This window comes from Hoplias malabaricus, chromosome 12 (assembly GCF_029633855.1).
Source record: "Hoplias malabaricus isolate fHopMal1 chromosome 12, fHopMal1.hap1, whole genome shotgun sequence".
In the NCBI taxonomy this organism is placed as follows: Eukaryota; Metazoa; Chordata; class Actinopteri; order Characiformes; family Erythrinidae; genus Hoplias; species Hoplias malabaricus.
This window is the reverse complement of record NC_089811.1, coordinates 18,639,990-18,658,617: the sequence shown is the minus strand read 5'-3', so window position 1 is coordinate 18,658,617 and position 18,628 is coordinate 18,639,990. Positions and strand designations below refer to the sequence as shown.

The window sequence follows — 18,628 nt, the reverse complement described above, 5'->3', positions numbered from 1 at the left end:
TTATAAAGTGCAAAATGTATAATTTGGTGCCACTTTCATTGCTAACCTGCATTCAGTGCAATTAATCCTACCTGAATGTTCCTCACAGCCAAGCAGCTCCATTTTGAGGGCAATCTGCTGGTGCCACTGGGAGGGCATTATTCTGATAAAGCGGGCTCCAAGTGGTGGAATGAAGTTGTTCCGCACCTCCTGATGGTAGTTGGTATTTCCCTGAAAAACCTAATTGACACCGTGGCCTTTGTTCAGACTGAGCAACAATATGTAGGTTCTTTAGAGTGTGCTCTTACAACACAGACCATTCAAAAAGAATTTCAGACTGCTTAAACATTTTCAGTAACAGATGTAATCAGGAATAGGCTACACACAATCAAATCAATCAATCAATCAATCAATCAATCAATCAATAAATAAGGAGGGAGAAAAATCATGTCACCTGAGACATTATGCTTGCTGCAATAAACCATTAAAATATACTGATAAGTAAACTAAACCATTAAGACTAAAGTTGACTATTCACTATACCCTTCATGTTCACAGGGCACTTTTGGGACACACCACATGAAGCAGATACTGATGTGCATGCTCGCCGCTAGATGCAGCTTGAATTTAAAGTTGGGGCAGATTATAAACAGACTGGGTATTTCACACTACACGACATGTTTTTGTCAATTTTTACTGGAAAATGTCACAAACACTAGGGATAAAACACTACACGACCCCAAACTCCCCAGCCAAACACACAACTCACATTTCCTTAAAGACACCAATAAATATGGACGTACAACTTTCTGTGGTTAATGTTTGCGTGGCTATTTGTGTAGATTCACAAAGCAAAAATCATGTAAAATCTTTGGGTCGTGGATGGGAAAGCAGTCAGCTACTAGTCTCTACACACTGCAATGCAAGCTGTAGATCGGTAGAATATCACATAGTTGTAGCTACATTACACTTTAACCGGTTCAGAAACAGTGGTAGCCGTATCATGCACCACAGTGTTGTGTTACTTAAGGTGGAATAGAAAATTAGAATACATTTGGAAACATAGCCGCAAGCGGTGATTACAGGGGGCCAAGCACAACTTGGCATAACTTATCACCTTGGGGTTCATTGCAACTCTTCAATTCAGCACATCAATCAGCTGATGGATTTGAACCCAAGACCATTCAGCTACAAAGCCAACTGCTATCAGGTAGCACCATTACATCAGCGCTATTAGTGCATTCATTACACTATTCAAAATTTGGGATCAATAAGTAGCCACGCATGAAATAATTCATCATAGAGTTGCAATAATTAAAGTAATCCAGGCAAATTGTACTTCATTCTATGTTAAATTTACAAAATAACCTTAAATGAGGACATTTTTGATGTTACTCTTCACCCCTTAAACATCTGTGGGATTCAAACCTAAGCTGTCTAGTTCCAAGGTCCATCACTAACAGGTTGCTCCACTTGTGGAACATGGTTGGTGACTAATTTATTGCACTCTTTTAAAGTTGGGATAAATAAGGAATCAAGCATGAAACACACCAAATCAAACAGGATTCAAACCCCTGACTATCTGTATTCAAGTCAAGCACTAAAATCTTGCACCACTTATTGCACAGCCTTTCTCAAGCAACCATTACACTGTTTTGCAATTACCATTACCATTAAATTCCTTTTCATTTTAATACCTTCCTGTAACATTCTCTACATAAAATATTCCCACAGCAACCGTGACCACATTTTTCAGTCACTGTGGCCCAGCTCAGGATTAGAATTCTGAACCTATGGGTCAGGAGGCAGTTGCTTTCTTGTTAAGCCACAAGTGACTTCTACACAGCCACATTTTGATCCTCTTGAAAGGGTGGAATAATATGGAATCTAGCACAATTTTTGCAAGTATTCCAGATACTTTGAATTATCACCATTATAACAAAATACTCATTAACATTCTGTTTCAGGTTGACATAGGGGAAATGGATTTTAAATTTAAATCACAATTTGAAAATGCTTTTAAAACTAAAATGAAATCTTGCATGATGCATCTATTGGTGGCCACATTTCTCAATTGATCGAGTTGCCCTTAAAGGACTTGTCAACAGGTAACTCATAGATGCATCATGCAAGATTTCATTTTAGTAGGACCATTGATGTGGTGGCCATATTGTTGACAAATATCACTTTTTAAATATTTTATTTAAATAAATTCTTAATCAATTGACTCCACTGAACATTTTGATACTATTTTTTATATATGTATCAAAATATATATTCCTATAATATTTAAAAAAAAAATTCTAGGACTAGTAAAAAAAATGATTGTTTTGTAATTTATGGCAAATATGGCAGTGGTGGATGTGGAAGGAGCTAAACACACCCCATGAGTCAAAAATGCACAAAACTTGACTGAACAAGAGGTAAGAATTTTCAGCCTAGGTGCCATCGTAAAAGAGATATGGGTCAAAATGCAAAATGTTGCTCTATAGTGCCACCATCAAGCTGATTGTGGTCATTTTACTTGCCTGAGTAGTGAGTAACCAACAGGGCCTACTCTCCAAATTTGGGGTCTGGATGACTTACGATTTGGGCTCCACAAACCGTTTTAGCAATGTCCTCCCTCAAGTGTAAATTCAAGCTCCCTATTAATATCTGATTGTCTACAAAAATACATGTACGCAGAGTATGTTATACCTTCACTTGATTTGAGGCTCCTTCCTGATAAGCTGTCCAGTTCTGTCCATCACTGCTGTAGTGCACATAATAAGTAGAAACATAAAACTGGTATTCAGGAAGGGTGGAGCCAGTGGTGATTATTCCTAAATAAGAGAGCAGACTGACTGTTAGCACTGAAGACCATCTCTCTATACCTCTTTCTCTCTCCGAGTCTCTCTGTACCTGTAACTTTTTTCTTTCTCTTCAGATCCACTTGTATCCACTGTTTCTTATCGCTGTTTGCAGCTGCCCATGGAAGCCCTGACCTTTTCAGTCGAGATCCTGAGGGTCCCCAGATGGATGGCTTGTCGGTATGAGGACCCCACTCCCACACGGAAGATGTGGTGATCTGAGAGTCACTGATCACACCTGATTCAAAACCCAGTGTGCCATAGCAGCCTGCAGGAGCGGTACAAAGAGACAAAGCTATCTAAGAAAATTTACAGAGCTAAAACTTACACTGCAGAGTTCTGTAATGCAATTTGAGTCTGATAGAGCCTATCAAAATAGGTGTTTTGATCTAGGCTTTAGATCAATAATTTTACACAGTTGGTCTCAGGACGATTGCATTACAATAAGTATGGACATTATGGGATACTGCATTAGATTATCTAGTAGTTTTAAAAGAGTTTATTCACCCCATTCTACAGAAGAAACAGCAACAATGGGAGCTCCATAACCTCATTTAAGATCTGAGATATAATGAGCTGTGATTCGAAGGCATTTCCTGCTTCTCTGCTTCTGCATGTTGTTCAACTCATTAAAAAGGTTTACATTTTCTTTAATCTCCAGATTTTACACTCAGTGTGCTGCATGCTTTATAAGCTGGTTGGTCAGCCTGATATTAACACACTCATACAATGCAAAACAATACAAAAGAAAAACATATTTAAAAAAAAATTATGCAGCGTCACAGTTTTGGTGTGACACCAATAATATAGGTGTTGTGGTATTTTATATTTATTTATATATTTTTAATCTGTAAAAATCTGTCTTTGTATGACTAGGCCTTACATTGTACTCTAATGCAGGTGTGGGTAATTGCTGGACCATTGGGCAGTCTTCCTTTCAACTGTATATGCAGTGCCAGATACAGCCAAAATTTTTAATTGGCTACGTTCAGGGTTTCTGTTGTTATGCAAATAAAATGAGTACTGTTCAATCAATCCAGTTGGCTGAAAAATAACGACTGCAATTTCATCCAATAGCTGTGCCTCTAATGTTAATAAGGTATAGTTTCCAAGAATGTTTAAATGAAGGAAAGTTGATTACGAGTATTTTGCATTTCGAGACAAATACGCTGTGTGTTACTGTTGAAAAGAAAGGCAGGGGGCTTCATGTGTGAAGATGCCCTTGCTGCTTACAATAAAGCAGCACAGAAGGAAGGGAAGATCCTCAAGAATACAAACCGGATTCCAAAAAAGTTGGGACACTAAACTAATTGTGAATAAAAACTGAATGCAATGATGTGGAGATGGCAAATGTCAATATTTTAATTGTAATAGAACATAGATGACAGATCAAAAGTTTAATCTGAGTAAAAAGTATATTTTAAAGGAAAAATATGTTGATTCAAAATTTCACAGCGTCAACAAATCCCAAAAAAGTTGGGACATGTAGCAATAAGTGGCTGGAAAAAGGAAATTGAGCATATAACGAACAGCTGGAAGACCAATTAACACTAATTTAGTCAATTGACAACATGATTGGGTATAAAAAGAGCTTCCCAGAGTGTCAGTGTCTCTCTGAAGCCAAGAGGGTAAGAGGATCACCAATTCCACCATTGCTGCACAGAAAGATCAGAATGGTGTTACCCAGTGTAAAATAGCAAAGACTTTTAAGTTATCATCATCAACCATGCGTAACATCATCAAAAGATTCAAAGAATCTGGAACAATTGCTGTGCGTAAGGGTCAAGGCCGTAAAACTCTACTGGATGCTTGTGATCTCCGCACCTCAAACAGGAATGCCACTGTCAAGGAAATAACAAAATGGGCTCAGGAATGCTTCCAGAAAGCATTGTCAGTGAACACAATCCACCGTGCCATCCGCCGTTGCCAGCTGAAACTATACAGTGCAAAGAGGAAGCTATTTCTAAGCAAGCTCCACAAGCTCAGACATTTGCACTGAGCCAGGGGTCTTTTAAAATAGAGTGTGGCAAAATGGAAAACTGTTCTGTGGTCAGATGAGTCACGATTTGAAGTTCTTTATGGACCACTGGGACGCCATGTCATCCGGACCAGAGAAGACAAGGATAACCCAAGTTGTTATCAATGCTCCGTTCAGAAGCCTGCATCACTGATGGCATGGGGTTGCATGAGTGCTTGTGGCATGGGCAGCTTGCATGTCTGGAAAGGCACCATTAATGCAGAGAACTATGTTCAGGTTCTAGAACAACATATGCTCCCATCTAGATGTCATCTATTTCAGGGAAGACCCTGCATTTTTCAACAAGATAATGCCAGACCACATTCTGCAGCAATCACAACATCATGGCTACGTAGGAGAAGGATCCGGGTACTGAAATGGCCAGCCTGCAGTCCAGATCTTTCACCTATAGAGAACATTTGGCACATCATAAAGAGGAAGGTGCAACAAAGAAGTCCCAAGACGATTGAACAGTTAGAGGCCTGTATTAGACATGAATGAGAGAGCATTCCTATTTCTAAACTTGAGAAACATCCTCTGTCCCTCTGTCCTCCTCTGTCCCTAGACGTCTGAGTGTTGTAAGAAGAAGGGGGGATGCCACACAGTGGTAAAAATGGCCTTGTCCCAACTTTTTTGGGATTTGTTGACGCCATGAAATTTTGAAACAACATATTTTTCCCTTAAAATGATACATTCTCTCAGTTTAAACTTTTGATCTGTGATTTTTTTTTTTGTTTTCTATTCTGAATGAAATATTAGATGTTGACACCTCCACATCATTGCATTCAGTTTTTATTCACAATTTTAGTGTCCCAACTTTTTTGGAATCCGGTTTGTAAATGTGGCCACACAGCTTGCTTCTTCCAGCAAACTAATTGAAGCTAGAAAGCAACAGGAGCAAGTGTGTGAGGAGTGAATGCTTTGCTAAGTCAAAGGCATGTTTGTGAAGGAGGACTATACAGATGGTGCTGTACAACAAGCTGCAGCCTGTGGCCAGTGACCAGATCTGTAAATATTAATGCAATTCACCCTGCTCTAATGCAAATATAAATATATTTCATCTATAACATCATTGAGACATCACTCTTCCTTTGAAAACTCAGGTGAACTTACCACTTGTTTTAAAGGTGAAGAGACTAGGGGAAAGGTTCCCTCTGAAAAGAGATGAAGATGGAGAAGATGGATTGATTTGTCTCCAAACCACAAATGTCCAGGATAAAAACAGAAAGCAAACAATACACTAAGAACACAATTTTCTGAGGGTTACAGTTTTTTCCAAGCAAAGTGGCCACAGCACAGCTGCAATTACTCACGCTACAGAAGTGACATTGTTGGCCTGTGTGCTGTCATAGTGTGGGATGCCTTTGCTGCTGACCACACTGATTGCACCTCCCAGTGTGTTCGACACCACACCGGCATGGATACCCGCCAAACACAGTGGAGAGGACTGAGAAGAGAGAATGAAAGAGAATAAACATATTATATTAATGTAGTTAAAACTAAAATACTTCCAGATCAAGACAGAAGCTCAAATAAAGTCCAGCATTAAAAAATCAAAAGAGAGAGAGAGAGAGAGAGAGAGAGAGAGAGAGAGAGAGAGAGACAGAAAGAGAGACACTGCCAGAGACAGAAGAATAGCAAAAGAGCACAAGTGGTGCCGTTTCAGTGTTTTCTAATAGTCTGTGGCTCTTGATATTTATTTCCAGTTCCACTTTAATTCTGTCGCTAGCAAGATTGGTAATTATACATTTATTTGCAAGAAATACAAGTGACTTTCTATTCTGATAGTCTGGCGGTGTGAAGCTTAAGTTGCCCCAAGGATACTGTTTTGTGTCAAGCAAGTATTTTATATTTATAGCCTTGTGATATTAGGAACACAATGATACCACTTTTTCCCCTTCCGATAAAATATTGATAACTCATGCTCAAGTATCTGCCGATAGTGAGTACCAACACCAACTCCATCTATCTTAACTGCTAGATAGGTGGCAACACACACAGCCTTGAGACAGAAAAGCTGTGTTTTTTTCAGCTTTTACTTTTGACTGAGGTTGAATTTTAATGGAGTTTTTATGTTTGTAATCAAGTTACCAACCCATTTATAGATACGCAACACAATAGCTCACACAGGGAGAATTGGAATTGGGCAACCATACATGTATAAACCTACTGATGACGATTCATTCAGAGAGTCTCGGAATGACTGGGAACTCTGGAGTCAGCATGGGCAGTAAAACAAGTGCTGATTTTACTCAATGTGACCTTGTGTGAGCAGTTAGTTTTACTCAAACACAATTGACCCATTTTAGGACAACACATTTTATATCACAAAGAGAGAAATACTTGTGAAATACAGCAGATGTTTATTAGACATTTGGAAGATGTTAGAAATAGTCTATATTATTTTCATTGTGGGCACTGAGGTGCCAGATTAATGTAATAAAAAGAAAAAAAAACAACAACAACAAATTGCCTAATTTGAGGGCAAGCCTGGGCTTTTGAAGTGGAATTCTATATACCCCACATGGGAGGGTGCTGCTCACATTTCCATGCTGAGCTGGCAGAGAAGGGTGGATAGCTAAACCAACCATCTGCTAGCTGCCATGATACACCATTTAAGGTCCAGTCTATTGAGACTTGGTCTGTTCCCCAAATTATGCAAAATGCTAGAAAGCCTCAGAATTAATATCAAACCAATTTTGCTCTAGTGCCCGGTTAATGTAGGACCAGATATCTTCTGAAGTGTCATCACAAATTATTACTGATTAAGATTTTGATGTAATATACCTCACAGAAACATGGATTAGACCAGTTGAATGTATAACTCTAATGATGCTATACCAACAGGACAAAATTATTTATAAAGCCCTTGTCTCAATGGAAGAAAATCTTTTATATTTATAGCCTTGCGATAATTAGGGATGCACCAATACCAATTTTTTCATTTGAATACCGATATCAATACCAACTCTATCTTAACTACTAGATAGCCACCTATAAATCCAGATATTTCTACTGCTATACTTACAGATTTTATTTTGTTAAAGCAGTGTTCTGTATTACTAATAAGATGAAATATGCTTCAATTAACAACATTTTCTTCTTTATTAACTGCACATTAAAAAAATATAATGTTTCAGAGCCATGAAAACAAATATTTCTAAAAAGCAGTAACAAGTACAAGTACAAAGACATAGACTAGTCTGACACTAATGGGTAGATGTAGTTCAGTATATTTAGACCTGGAATATCTTTATGATCAAAAGTATTTATAAAACATTATTTACATTAAATAATACAGAAAATAAATCCATGACTATAAAAAATGCATTGTCTGGCAACTTTCTGGGAGGTTGTGACTACTTTGTCACAACCAAGACGACAATGTTGTGGAAACCAAAAGAATAGGTTGTCACAACGTAACCGTGTTTGTTGGGTACACCAATAGTAGCACAAACAATAACCCCAGCAAGTTGTACGTCCGTATTTATGTGTCTCCAAAGAAACGTTTTTGGTTGGGGAGTTTGGGGTTGAATAGTGTGTGTTATCCAGGGCCGTCGCTAGAGATTAATGATTAGGCGGGCTAAGATTTAACCAGGGGGCTCTGAGGTTATCGCCTCATAGCAGCAGATTTCTTTGACGAGGTACAGATTAAGCAAAGCCAAGATAACATTAGCTCTATCTAACACAGAGCAGTTGTTCCCAGTAGGCTGTTTTCAGATAAACTATGACGTTTCAGCTGGTTTACACACACTGTGCTTGTGACTCTGCGTGTGCCGGAGATCCGAATTGATGCTATGACCACAGGCTTTTAATGGACTCCCCCACTCTCCTTCCTATGATGGAGTTTTTTTAGGGCTACAGCATTGGAAGGAATAAATGAATAAATAAATAAATAGATTCTGAAAATAAAGTCAGAATTCTGAGAAAAATAGAATATTTAGAGAAACATATCTCCTCCTTGGATCACCACCTTAACGTGGTGGAGGGGTTTGCGTGCCTGCGTGAGCCTAGGAGCTATGTTGTCGGGGGCAATAGCCCCTGGTAGGGTCTCCCAAGGCAAATTGGTCCTAGGTGATGGGCCAGACAAAGAGTGATCCATAAAGACACAGATGAAAAAGACAACGAGGACACAGCCTCCCTTGCCCGGAGCAGGGTTACTGGGGCCTCACCCTGGAGCCAGGCCTGGGGGAGGGGCTCCTTGGCGAGCGCCTGGTGGCCGGACTTTCACCTATGGAGTCCGGCCGGGCTTAGCCCGAAGGGGATACATGGGTCCACTCTCCCATGGGCCCACCACCTGTGGGAGAGGTAGTAATCCGGGTCTGGTGCATTGTGGATCGGGTGGTGGTCAGGGTCGGGGGCCCTGGCGTTCCGATCCTCGGTTACTGAAACTGGCTTTTGGAACATGGAACGTAACCTCTCTGGTGGGAAAAGAGCCTGAGCTGGTGCGCGAGGTTGAGAGGTACCGACTAGATATAGTTGGGCTCACCTCGACACACAGTATGGGCTCTGGAACCAATCTCCTCGAGAGGGGCTGGATGCTCTTTCACTCTGGAGTTGCCCAGGGTGAGAGGCGTAAGGCAGGTGTGGGCTTACTCATAGCCCCCCGGCTTAGCGCCTGTACGTTGGGGTTTACCCCAGTGGACGAGAGGGTAATTTCCCTGCGCCTTCGGGTTGGGGAAAGGGCTCTGACTGTTGTTTGTGCTTATGCACCGAACAGCAGTTCAGAGTACCATGCCTTCTTGGGGACCCTAGAGGGAGTGCTGGAGAACACTCATTCTGGGGACTCCATTGTTCTGCTGGGGGACTTCAATGCTCACGTGGGTAATGACAGTGAGACCTGGAGGGGCGTGATTGGGAGGAACGGCCCCGCTGATCTGAACCCGAGTGGTGTTCAGTTATTGGATTTCTGTGCTCGTCACAGTTTGTCCATTACGAACACCATGTTCGAACATAAGGGTGTCCACAAGTACACCTGGCATCAGGACACCCTAGGCCGCATTTCGATGATCGATTTTATAGTCGTATCATCTGACCTGCGGCCATATGTTCTGGACACTCGGGTGAAGAGAGGCGCTGAGCTGTCAACTGATCACTACCTTGTGGTGTGTTGGATCAGATGGCGGGGGAGGATGCCGGACAGACCTGGCAGGCCCAAACGTGTGTTGAGGGTTTGCTGGGAACGTTTGGCAGAGGAACCTGTCAGAAAGATCTTCAACTCCCACATCCGGCAGAGCTTCGACTGCATCCCGGGGGAGGCTGGTAACATTGAGTCCGAGTGGGCCATGTTCCGGACCTCCATTGTTGAGGCGGCTGAACGGAGCTGTGGCTGCAAGGTTGTCGGTTCCTGTCGGGGTGGCAATCCCCGCACTCGGTGGTGGACACCCCGGGTGAGGGGGGCTGTCAAGCTGAAGAAAGAGTCCTATCGAGCCTGGTTGGCTCAGGGGACTCCGGAGGCAGCCGACAGATACCGAGGAGCCAAGCGGCTCGCAGCCTCGGCAGTCGCTGAGGCAAAAACTCGGGTGTGGGAGGAGTTCGGTGAGAACATGGAAAACGACTTTCGGTCGGCTCCCAGAAGTTTCTGGCAAACCGTCAGGCGACTCAGGAGGGGAAAGCAGTTTTCCACCAACACTGTATATGGTGGGGGTGGGGAACTGTTGACCTTGACTGGGGACGTCACCAGACGGTGGAAGGAATACTTCGAGGATCTTCTCAATCCCACCGGCACGTCTTCCGCAGAGGAAGCAGAGCTTGGGGACCCCGGGGGGGGCTCGTCTATCACTGGGGCTGAAGTGGCCAAGGTGGTAGGGAAACTCCTTGGCGGTAGGGCCCCGGGGGTGGATGAGGTTCACCCCGGGTTCCTCAAGGCTCTGGATGTTGTGGGGCTGTCCTGGTTGACACGTCTTTGCAACATCGCGTGGACATCGGGGGCAGTGCCTCTGGACTGGCAGACTGGGGTGGTGGTTCCCCTTTTTAAAAAGGGGGATCGGAGGGTGTGTTCCAACTATAGGGGGATCACACTCCTCAGCCTCCCCGGTAAGGTCTATGCGGGGGTACTGGAGAAGAGAGTCCGACCGATAGTTGAACCTCGGATCCAGGAGGAACAATGCGGATTCCGCCCCGGTCGTGGAACACAGGACCAGCTCTTTACCCTCGCTAGGATCCTGGAGGGTGCATGGGAGTTTGCTCAACCAGTCTACATGTGTTTTGTGGATCTGGAGAAGGCATTCGACCGTGTCCCTTGGGGTATTCTGTGGGGGGTGCTCAGGGAGTATGGGGTACTGGGCTCTTTGTTACGAGCTATCCATTCCCTGTACAAACAGAGCAGGAGTCTGGTTCGTATGGCTGGCAGTAAGTCCGACTGGTTTCCAGTCGGAGTTGGACTCCGTCAGGGCTGCCCGTTGTCACCGGTTCTGTTCACAATTTTTATGGACAGAATTTCTCGGCATAGCCAAGTGGCGGAGGGTGTCTGGTTTGGTGGTCTCAGGATCCCATGTCTGCTTTTTGCAGATGATGTGGTCTTGTTGGCTTCATCGAGCCGGGACCTCCAGCTCTTGCTGGACCAGTTTGCAGCCGAGTGTGAAGCGGTAGGGATGAGGATCAGTACCTCCAAGTCCGAGTCCATGGTACTCAGTCGGAAAAGGGTGGAGTGCTCTCTCCAGGTTGGAAGTGAGATCCTGCCTCAAGTGGAGGAGTTTAAATACCTCGGGGTCTTGTTCACGAGTGAGGGAAAGATGGAGCGTGAGATTGACAGGCGGATCGGTGCAGCGTCAGCAGTAATGCGGGCTCTGTACCGGTCCGTTGTGGTGAAGAAAGAGCTGAGCAGAAAAGCAAAGCTCTCGATTTACCGGTCAATCTACGTCCCAACCCTCACCTATGGTCACGAGCTTTGGGTAGTGACCGAAAGAACGAGATCGCGGGTACAAGCGGCTGAAATGAGTTTTCTCCGCAGGATGTCTGGACTCTCCCTTAGAGACAGGGTTAGGAGCTCGGACATCCGGGAGAGACTCAGAGTGGAGCCGCTGCTCCTCCACGTCAAGAGGAGCCAGTTGAGATGGTTCGGGCATCTGGTTCGGATGCCTCCTGGACGCCTTCCTGGAGAGGTGTTCCGGGCATGTCCAACGGGGAGGAGGCCCCGGGGCAGACCAAGAACACGCTGGAGAGACTATATGTCTCGACTGGCCTGGGAACGCCTCGGTATACCCCCGGAGGAGCTGGCGTCGGTGGCTGGGGAGAGGGAGGTCTGGGTTTCTTTGCTCCGACTGCTTCCCCCGCGACCCGGACCCGGATAAGCGGTGGATAATGGATGGATGGATGGATGGAGAAACACATTGGGTTATTATTTATTATATGTAGACAGACTATGCAGATAGAAAGACAGACAGAGTCTGCTCCATAGAGTGAATTGTGCAAGAAGCAGTCAGTGAACAGAATTATTGATTAAATGCATCCACATGATATTTCAACTAAACCCCGTCAGTGCAGCCCCTGACTGTGATGCATACTCACTTTAGTTTATTGTACAAGTCCATGAACTGTAACATGATGGAGCCCCGTGGGGCCTGACACAGGCGCCCCAAAAAAATAAATTAAGCATTTTGATTTAAAGTGAGTTTATTATATAAATGACCCATTTATAATCTGCCCCAACTTTAGATGCAACTTAGAGCTGCATCTATCGGTGCGCATGGGCATCAGTACCTGCTTCATGGCGTGTGTCCTGAAAAGTGCCCTGTGTGCTACATGTAGGGAATAGTAAGTAGTGTGCCATTTCCAACATACCTATGGTATCGGTGATCTCTTTCAGTTCCAGTATCTGTGCTGATACTGATATGGTATTGGTGCAACACTAGCGATAATCAAGAAACCAGGATACTTCTCATTTTCTGAAATTCATTTTTCGTAGTAAACTGACCAAATACAAACCAGAATAATTTCTTACCAATAACAATGTATTAGCATTCTTCTGGTTCTTGCAGAAATTTGCTGCACAGTACAGATTCAGCACTAGTGAAGATATTAATCAAATGCTCAACCTTTTAAGAATATGTATCTTTGTTGGTTATACTAGATCTTAGCTCAGCTCTTGATGCCACGATCATACAACCCATCATGTAACATTTGATGATACGGGAATAGATTTTCTGGACTAGATTTTCTTGCCCCTTGAAAATTAGTCTTTTGAAATTGAAAATTACACTTGATTGTTTTATAATCAAACCCAGAGCCTGATTCATTGTCAGCACCCCAAAAATGTAGTTATATTTAGAGCATTGTATGCATTTAAACGTTTGCAAAAATCCTATATTATCACCCAATCTCTGTGGTATGGAACTGAATTCAGCAGCTTTCTGTTCAGTTCCACCTTAAAAAGTTGCAGTAGCAACAGGTGTTAGAATTCATCATTTAAGGTAGAACTGGAAATTTAGTAGTCAACTACAGAGACAACACAATACTACTAGAGATATTTCATGCCAGACTGCCATTGTAAATATCAATCTGTTCTTTAAGATTTGCCTGGTTAAATTAAAGGGTATAAAAAAATAAAAATGAATTAAAAGTGACAAGATGTGCTGAATCTAAATTAGGATAATACAATAGTAGAAATGGAGAAAATACTGACATTTGTGGTTTTTTTTGGTTGCGAATGTGGCCATCTTGTCGGTGGATAACAAGGCATTCATAGCCATTTGTTTGAATAGTGCCTCTAAAAAAAAACAATTTGAAGGGGCTTTATAGCAACAACTCTTTGTGCTACCCCTCTTCCCTTGGCAAAATGGAGGGGTAATGCTAAGTGGTGAAATGGGATTCACCCTTGGTTAATCTCATGGTTTCTTCTTCCTGTTCTAAGGGAGTTTGTCCCTCAGCTTGGATTTCTGTAAAGCTGCTTTGTGTGTGTGAGTGTGAGAGAGAAAGAAAGAGTGAGTGAGTGAGTGAGTGAGAGAGAGAGAAAAATGCCAATTCAATGAGCCATAAGCCACAAGAGGGAGAGATGATTTAACTGATGATATCATGTCCTGGAAATGAAGCCACAGTGGCACTATTGTGTCTGATATGGTTTACTGTAGCGGGTTTAAAGTGAGTGTCATCAAAGAGCCACTCCTCAAGACCCTTTCACAGAGTTCAGCTTTACTTACAAATGCGCACACGCACACACCAACGTAAAAACACACGTTCCAATAGACATTGATATAACTAGTGCTGGAATTAAAAGATCTGCTTGTTGAAACCTGAAAGATTTCTTCTCTCATTCCTTTGTATTTTCTCACTTTGATGGTGCCAGGGTAAGCGAGAGTGCAAAGCTGCCCAGCACAGCTAACTGTGGCTCAGACATAGCATTATGGCAGGGGTGTCAAACCAAATCCACGGAGGGCCGTGTGGGTGCAGGTGTTCTTTTCAACCACGCAAAAGCCCCACACTACTGAAAGTCAAGATCTATTGATTATATCCAATGATTAAAAACAGGTGGAATGAGGTGTGGCTTCTGCATGGTTGGAAAGAAAACCTGCACCCACACGGCCCTCTGTGGATTTGGTTTGACACCCCTGCATTATGGTAACTGAAGTAGCCATGTTTTTCTTTCCCCCCAATCTTAACAGAGTAGAAGCACTCTCAGTTGCTTGTTGTTGGCTTCTCTGATTCCAGAGACGGCGCTCCGGGAGACACTGCTCATTCGTCTGCATGGCAGCTCACACAGATCACAATGACCTGCGACTGTTCAAAAACAGTGCTGCCCTTTGCTTCCTTTTATGTTGATTTTATTCCTGAACTGAGATCACACAATTGATCTGAGGCATTCAGCTTTATTCAAACAGTAAACACATCTTATGAATGTATGACACGGAGCCGAAGGCCGAAGGACCCAGAAATTGCTAAACGTCACATGTAGCAAGCACTTAACAACCAGCACTAACAACAACACTTAACAACCAAGGCTGATCACCCTCATCTTGTAGAGAACGTACATTACTTTTCCTGATGTTTTAGGTATCATTGTATCGTTTCAGTATTGGGACCAAGATTTTTATGCAGTTATCATATTGAAAGTCAGAATTTTGTTATACCATGACCCAGAACTGGATTAGCTGTTACAGACAATGAATGAATGAATAAAGAAATTATTTTGTTATTGTGACAACACTAATGCCAGCAGTGGCACTAGACCTGTGCTGGCTTCACTCTTTTTAGAGACATATTTTGTAAAGTGTTGGTTTCTCTCTCTCTCTCTCTCACTCACTCACTCAACTAAGACCAAAACAAATACATTTGAAATATGTCAATACTCATTTTACACTTGCATATGTATATTTTCAATTACACAGAAAAAGAGATTTCACATTGCATGCACCTCCTTGAGTACAGTCAACCACGTCTGTGATGAGGTCATCAGAATGGGACCATTAATGATCCAACATGCAGCCAAGGCAGCATGAGATCATCACTCAAAGGCAGTGAGAAAGAAAGGAGCAGATATAATTAAAGAGCTTTTGTCACAATGTGAGCTGTGTGTGTGTGTGTGTGTGTGTGTGTGTGTGTGTGTATACACACTTACATCTCTGTAGCCATGTGGAATTGTTCCAGACACCTCACCAAAGTCAGTCAGACACCCCGCTGGACAGAACTTACTGAAGCGTGAAAATGAAAAATGAGAAAAACATACACACTCAAGAATGAATGCACACAATTATTTTATTTTATTTATTTATTTATTTATTTTAAAACAGACCATACCTGAACTCTGCGTCAGTGAAGTCTTCTCCTTTCTCCAAACAGGTAATAAGATCTAGACAAAGAATAAGAGGGATGGGGGAAAAAAAACAATAACTGTTTTGTCTTTTATAGAGTTTTTGCATATTTTTTTTTCTTTTTCCACAACCTTGTATTATTTTGCCACCCTGGACTGATTTGCAACAACATACAAAATGCCAGGTTTGTTCTCCATATATCTAAAAATTTTTAGTATTTTTGAATTTACAAAAATAAGTGTATTCTTTCAACACTTGTTTCCACAGGTTCGTTGATTATTTCTATAAGCAACACACAGCCATCATTGGTCCTGAAAGACTTAAAATATATCTTATTACAGCCTGCTGGCACAAAACTGAGGGGAAAAAAAATTAATTATAAACAAACAAACAAACTAAATAACTACTACTCTACACTTGTAATCTACAGTCTGTACAAGGAGAACCAGAGCCAGCTCTACTTCCTGAAAAGGCAGAGGTCCTTTGGTGTTAAATGTCATCTTATATGTTGTTATGTGCTGGAGCAGTACTATCACAAAAAAAGAAACCACAGACTCATTAAGATCACTGGACACAGTGGAGATGGTGGTAGGATGCTGGCAAAGGTGTCAGCAGTCACACAGACCCTATCCCAAAGCCTCCATGGAACACTGCAAAGTCAGAGGAGCAAACTGCATCAATCATACTATACATATCTGGACTGTAATTTATATTTTTATAATTATATATTATATTTGTTGAGGTGGGTCTGGAGCCTAGGGGTGGGCAATAACATATCGTTCACAATAATAATGGTATATTCTTAATTCGATAAGACTTTTGCCATATTGTGACATTGAAACGTAAGCGTGAACTTCTAACGCAGGCGTGTGAATGTGACTTGACCTCAAGCTAAATCTGTGGGATACATGGTATTTTTTTTTTAAACAATTTTGAAAATAACCATATTCATTATATCGAGTATGCTGAGGATATGCAGGTTTCTATCTGAGTACATTTAAAACTGCACAAATGTCCTATTCAGCTCTCTGTTCTTCTCTCTCACACGCACCTACCTACGCATGCATGTGCACGAATGCTCACACACAGAAACAGACATACACACCATGCTTGTTTCTTTTTTCTTTAAGAAATGTTCATAATTATAAATCAAAAAACAAAATTCAGAGGATTCACCATTTGCTAGCACTCCAGTCTGTTGTGTGGACAATTGAAAAAGCATTCCTAAGTCAAAGGGTAATACCGACTTATTTTTGTTTTTTCAGCTTATTTAAGGAGGAACTAACCCTAAACTAAGGTGGTCGCTAACTGCATAAAAGTAAACAGACGTTACAAATGAGTTTCTATGGTAATTCAGACAGTAAATAAAAACATACAGATGAGTTCAACATGCAGCGGTGTACAAACAACAATTATTCAATTCTGTTAATATATCCCCACTGTTTGTTCATTTTCTAGGCCCAAAAAACACACATTCTACCAAGCATGTAGTCACATAATACTTCCCCATTCAATCTGCCATACCAAGGCGAACTGAGCAACTCAAGCAGCTTGTAACAAAGAAAAATGCTGTGTCTGTCATCTGTACATGTTTTGACTTAAGTGAAGATGACACTGAACATCATCTTCATCTTTTCTGCTTATCCATTTCAGGAATGCTACACTGAACATAAAGAAGTCACATGTAAACAATGACATAAAAATAGTTTTAGCAACCAAAGTTAATACCACCAGCTTGTTTCAACAATTGAAGCACAATCACATCAAATATGAAGAGTTCATGACACTAAACAATAGCAAAGAGAAACTAGGCAAGCCTAATTTAGCCAGACCGGCATTAGCCATATAGTCATTTTCACAGAGCTGTTTCTGGCATTTCAAAAACTGGAACGCCCAAAACACATACCCTTGCTATTGGAAGGTCTGAAGAAGCTTTGGTGATTCATATCAATGTCTTTGTTTACATGTGGCTTTTATTATGTGATTGTGTTGTACAGAAAATATGGAGGGCACGACTAATAAATTCAGAAATGAAAAAAGGCGCACAAAGCACCGACATCAGTGTCTTTCTTGTTCATTTTATTTAAAAAGGAATAGTAGATGATCTACCACCAAAGAATAAAGATCAAAGACATTATTGATTTTAAGAATAACAGTTACTTATTTACTCAATGTAACAGGTTAAAGCACATGAAGTTTAAGGAGGCTGTGTGCAGCTATAGGGAGTTTTATTAAAACACTAACACCGCAAAATGTCTCCCCACCACTTCTGTTTACAACATTTCAGGCAAAGACACACACTCACATGAAATAAGACAAATTCAGCAGTCCTCCTCTCACACACAACGGAATATGTTCCTGTGTTATTTCCCATTATTCAGCCACAGTTCCCGCTGAAGAACCTACTGTTCTTTGGTTCCAGCAGGAAACTAATTTGTCTGGTTCATCAACATTAGGAGTCAGTCAGTCAGTAAGCAAAAATGCCTCTTCTAGGCTGGCCCAGTAGGCGAACCGACAAAAAGAGACTGATATGCTCCCAGCAAAATCAGAGAAAAAATCCCAGCTTTAATACTTGAGCATATTTAGAGTACAAGCCTTGTCTGTGAACAATGAATGCAAAAACAAAACAATCATAACTAGGGTAAAAAGATCAATCAATCATATTGATTTGAGGTCATATCACACAGTAATACTATCAACACAGAGACAGAGAGAGATGTAATATGCATCTGTTAGTAATGTGTGGTATCATACTGTCCATTACTCAAAGCCACAGCTTGACCATGTGTACTTCTCTCCTACTTATTCATCACATACTGGACCTCCCCTTATTTGCGGGGGATGGGGGCAGGCAGGCACGCAGGCACACACGCACACACACACGCGCAGAATCATTACTTGCACACACAGTTTGTCTCCCATGTTCAGACACACACCTAAGCATTTCATCACCCCCAGCAGAGCTGCTGGAATTCCTGGGATGTGGAAGCTTAGAATACCATGCAGTACAGAGCACCTTATCAGACCTGTGTGTGTGT

At 41.9% G+C, this 18,628-nt stretch overlaps 1 protein-coding gene across 2 annotated transcripts in view; it reads right to left on the bottom strand.

Moving 5' to 3' along the window:
* The window catches only part of dcbld2 (discoidin, CUB and LCCL domain containing 2), a 39,384-nt gene that overhangs the window by 5,864 nt on the left and 14,892 nt on the right, over positions 1 to 18,628 (bottom strand). For both annotated transcript variants that reach the window (XM_066686016.1, XM_066686017.1), the window contains 7 exons: positions 15,577 to 15,628; positions 15,398 to 15,470; positions 6,159 to 6,292; positions 5,959 to 5,999; positions 2,881 to 3,096; positions 2,677 to 2,801; positions 72 to 219 (listed from right to left, as the gene is read on the bottom strand). In XM_066686016.1, the coding sequence (XP_066542113.1) occupies positions 72 to 219; positions 2,677 to 2,801; positions 2,881 to 3,096; positions 5,959 to 5,999; positions 6,159 to 6,292; positions 15,398 to 15,470; positions 15,577 to 15,628 (789 nt within the window). The remainder of the gene's footprint in view (positions 1 to 71; positions 220 to 2,676; positions 2,802 to 2,880; positions 3,097 to 5,958; positions 6,000 to 6,158; positions 6,293 to 15,397; positions 15,471 to 15,576; positions 15,629 to 18,628) is intronic.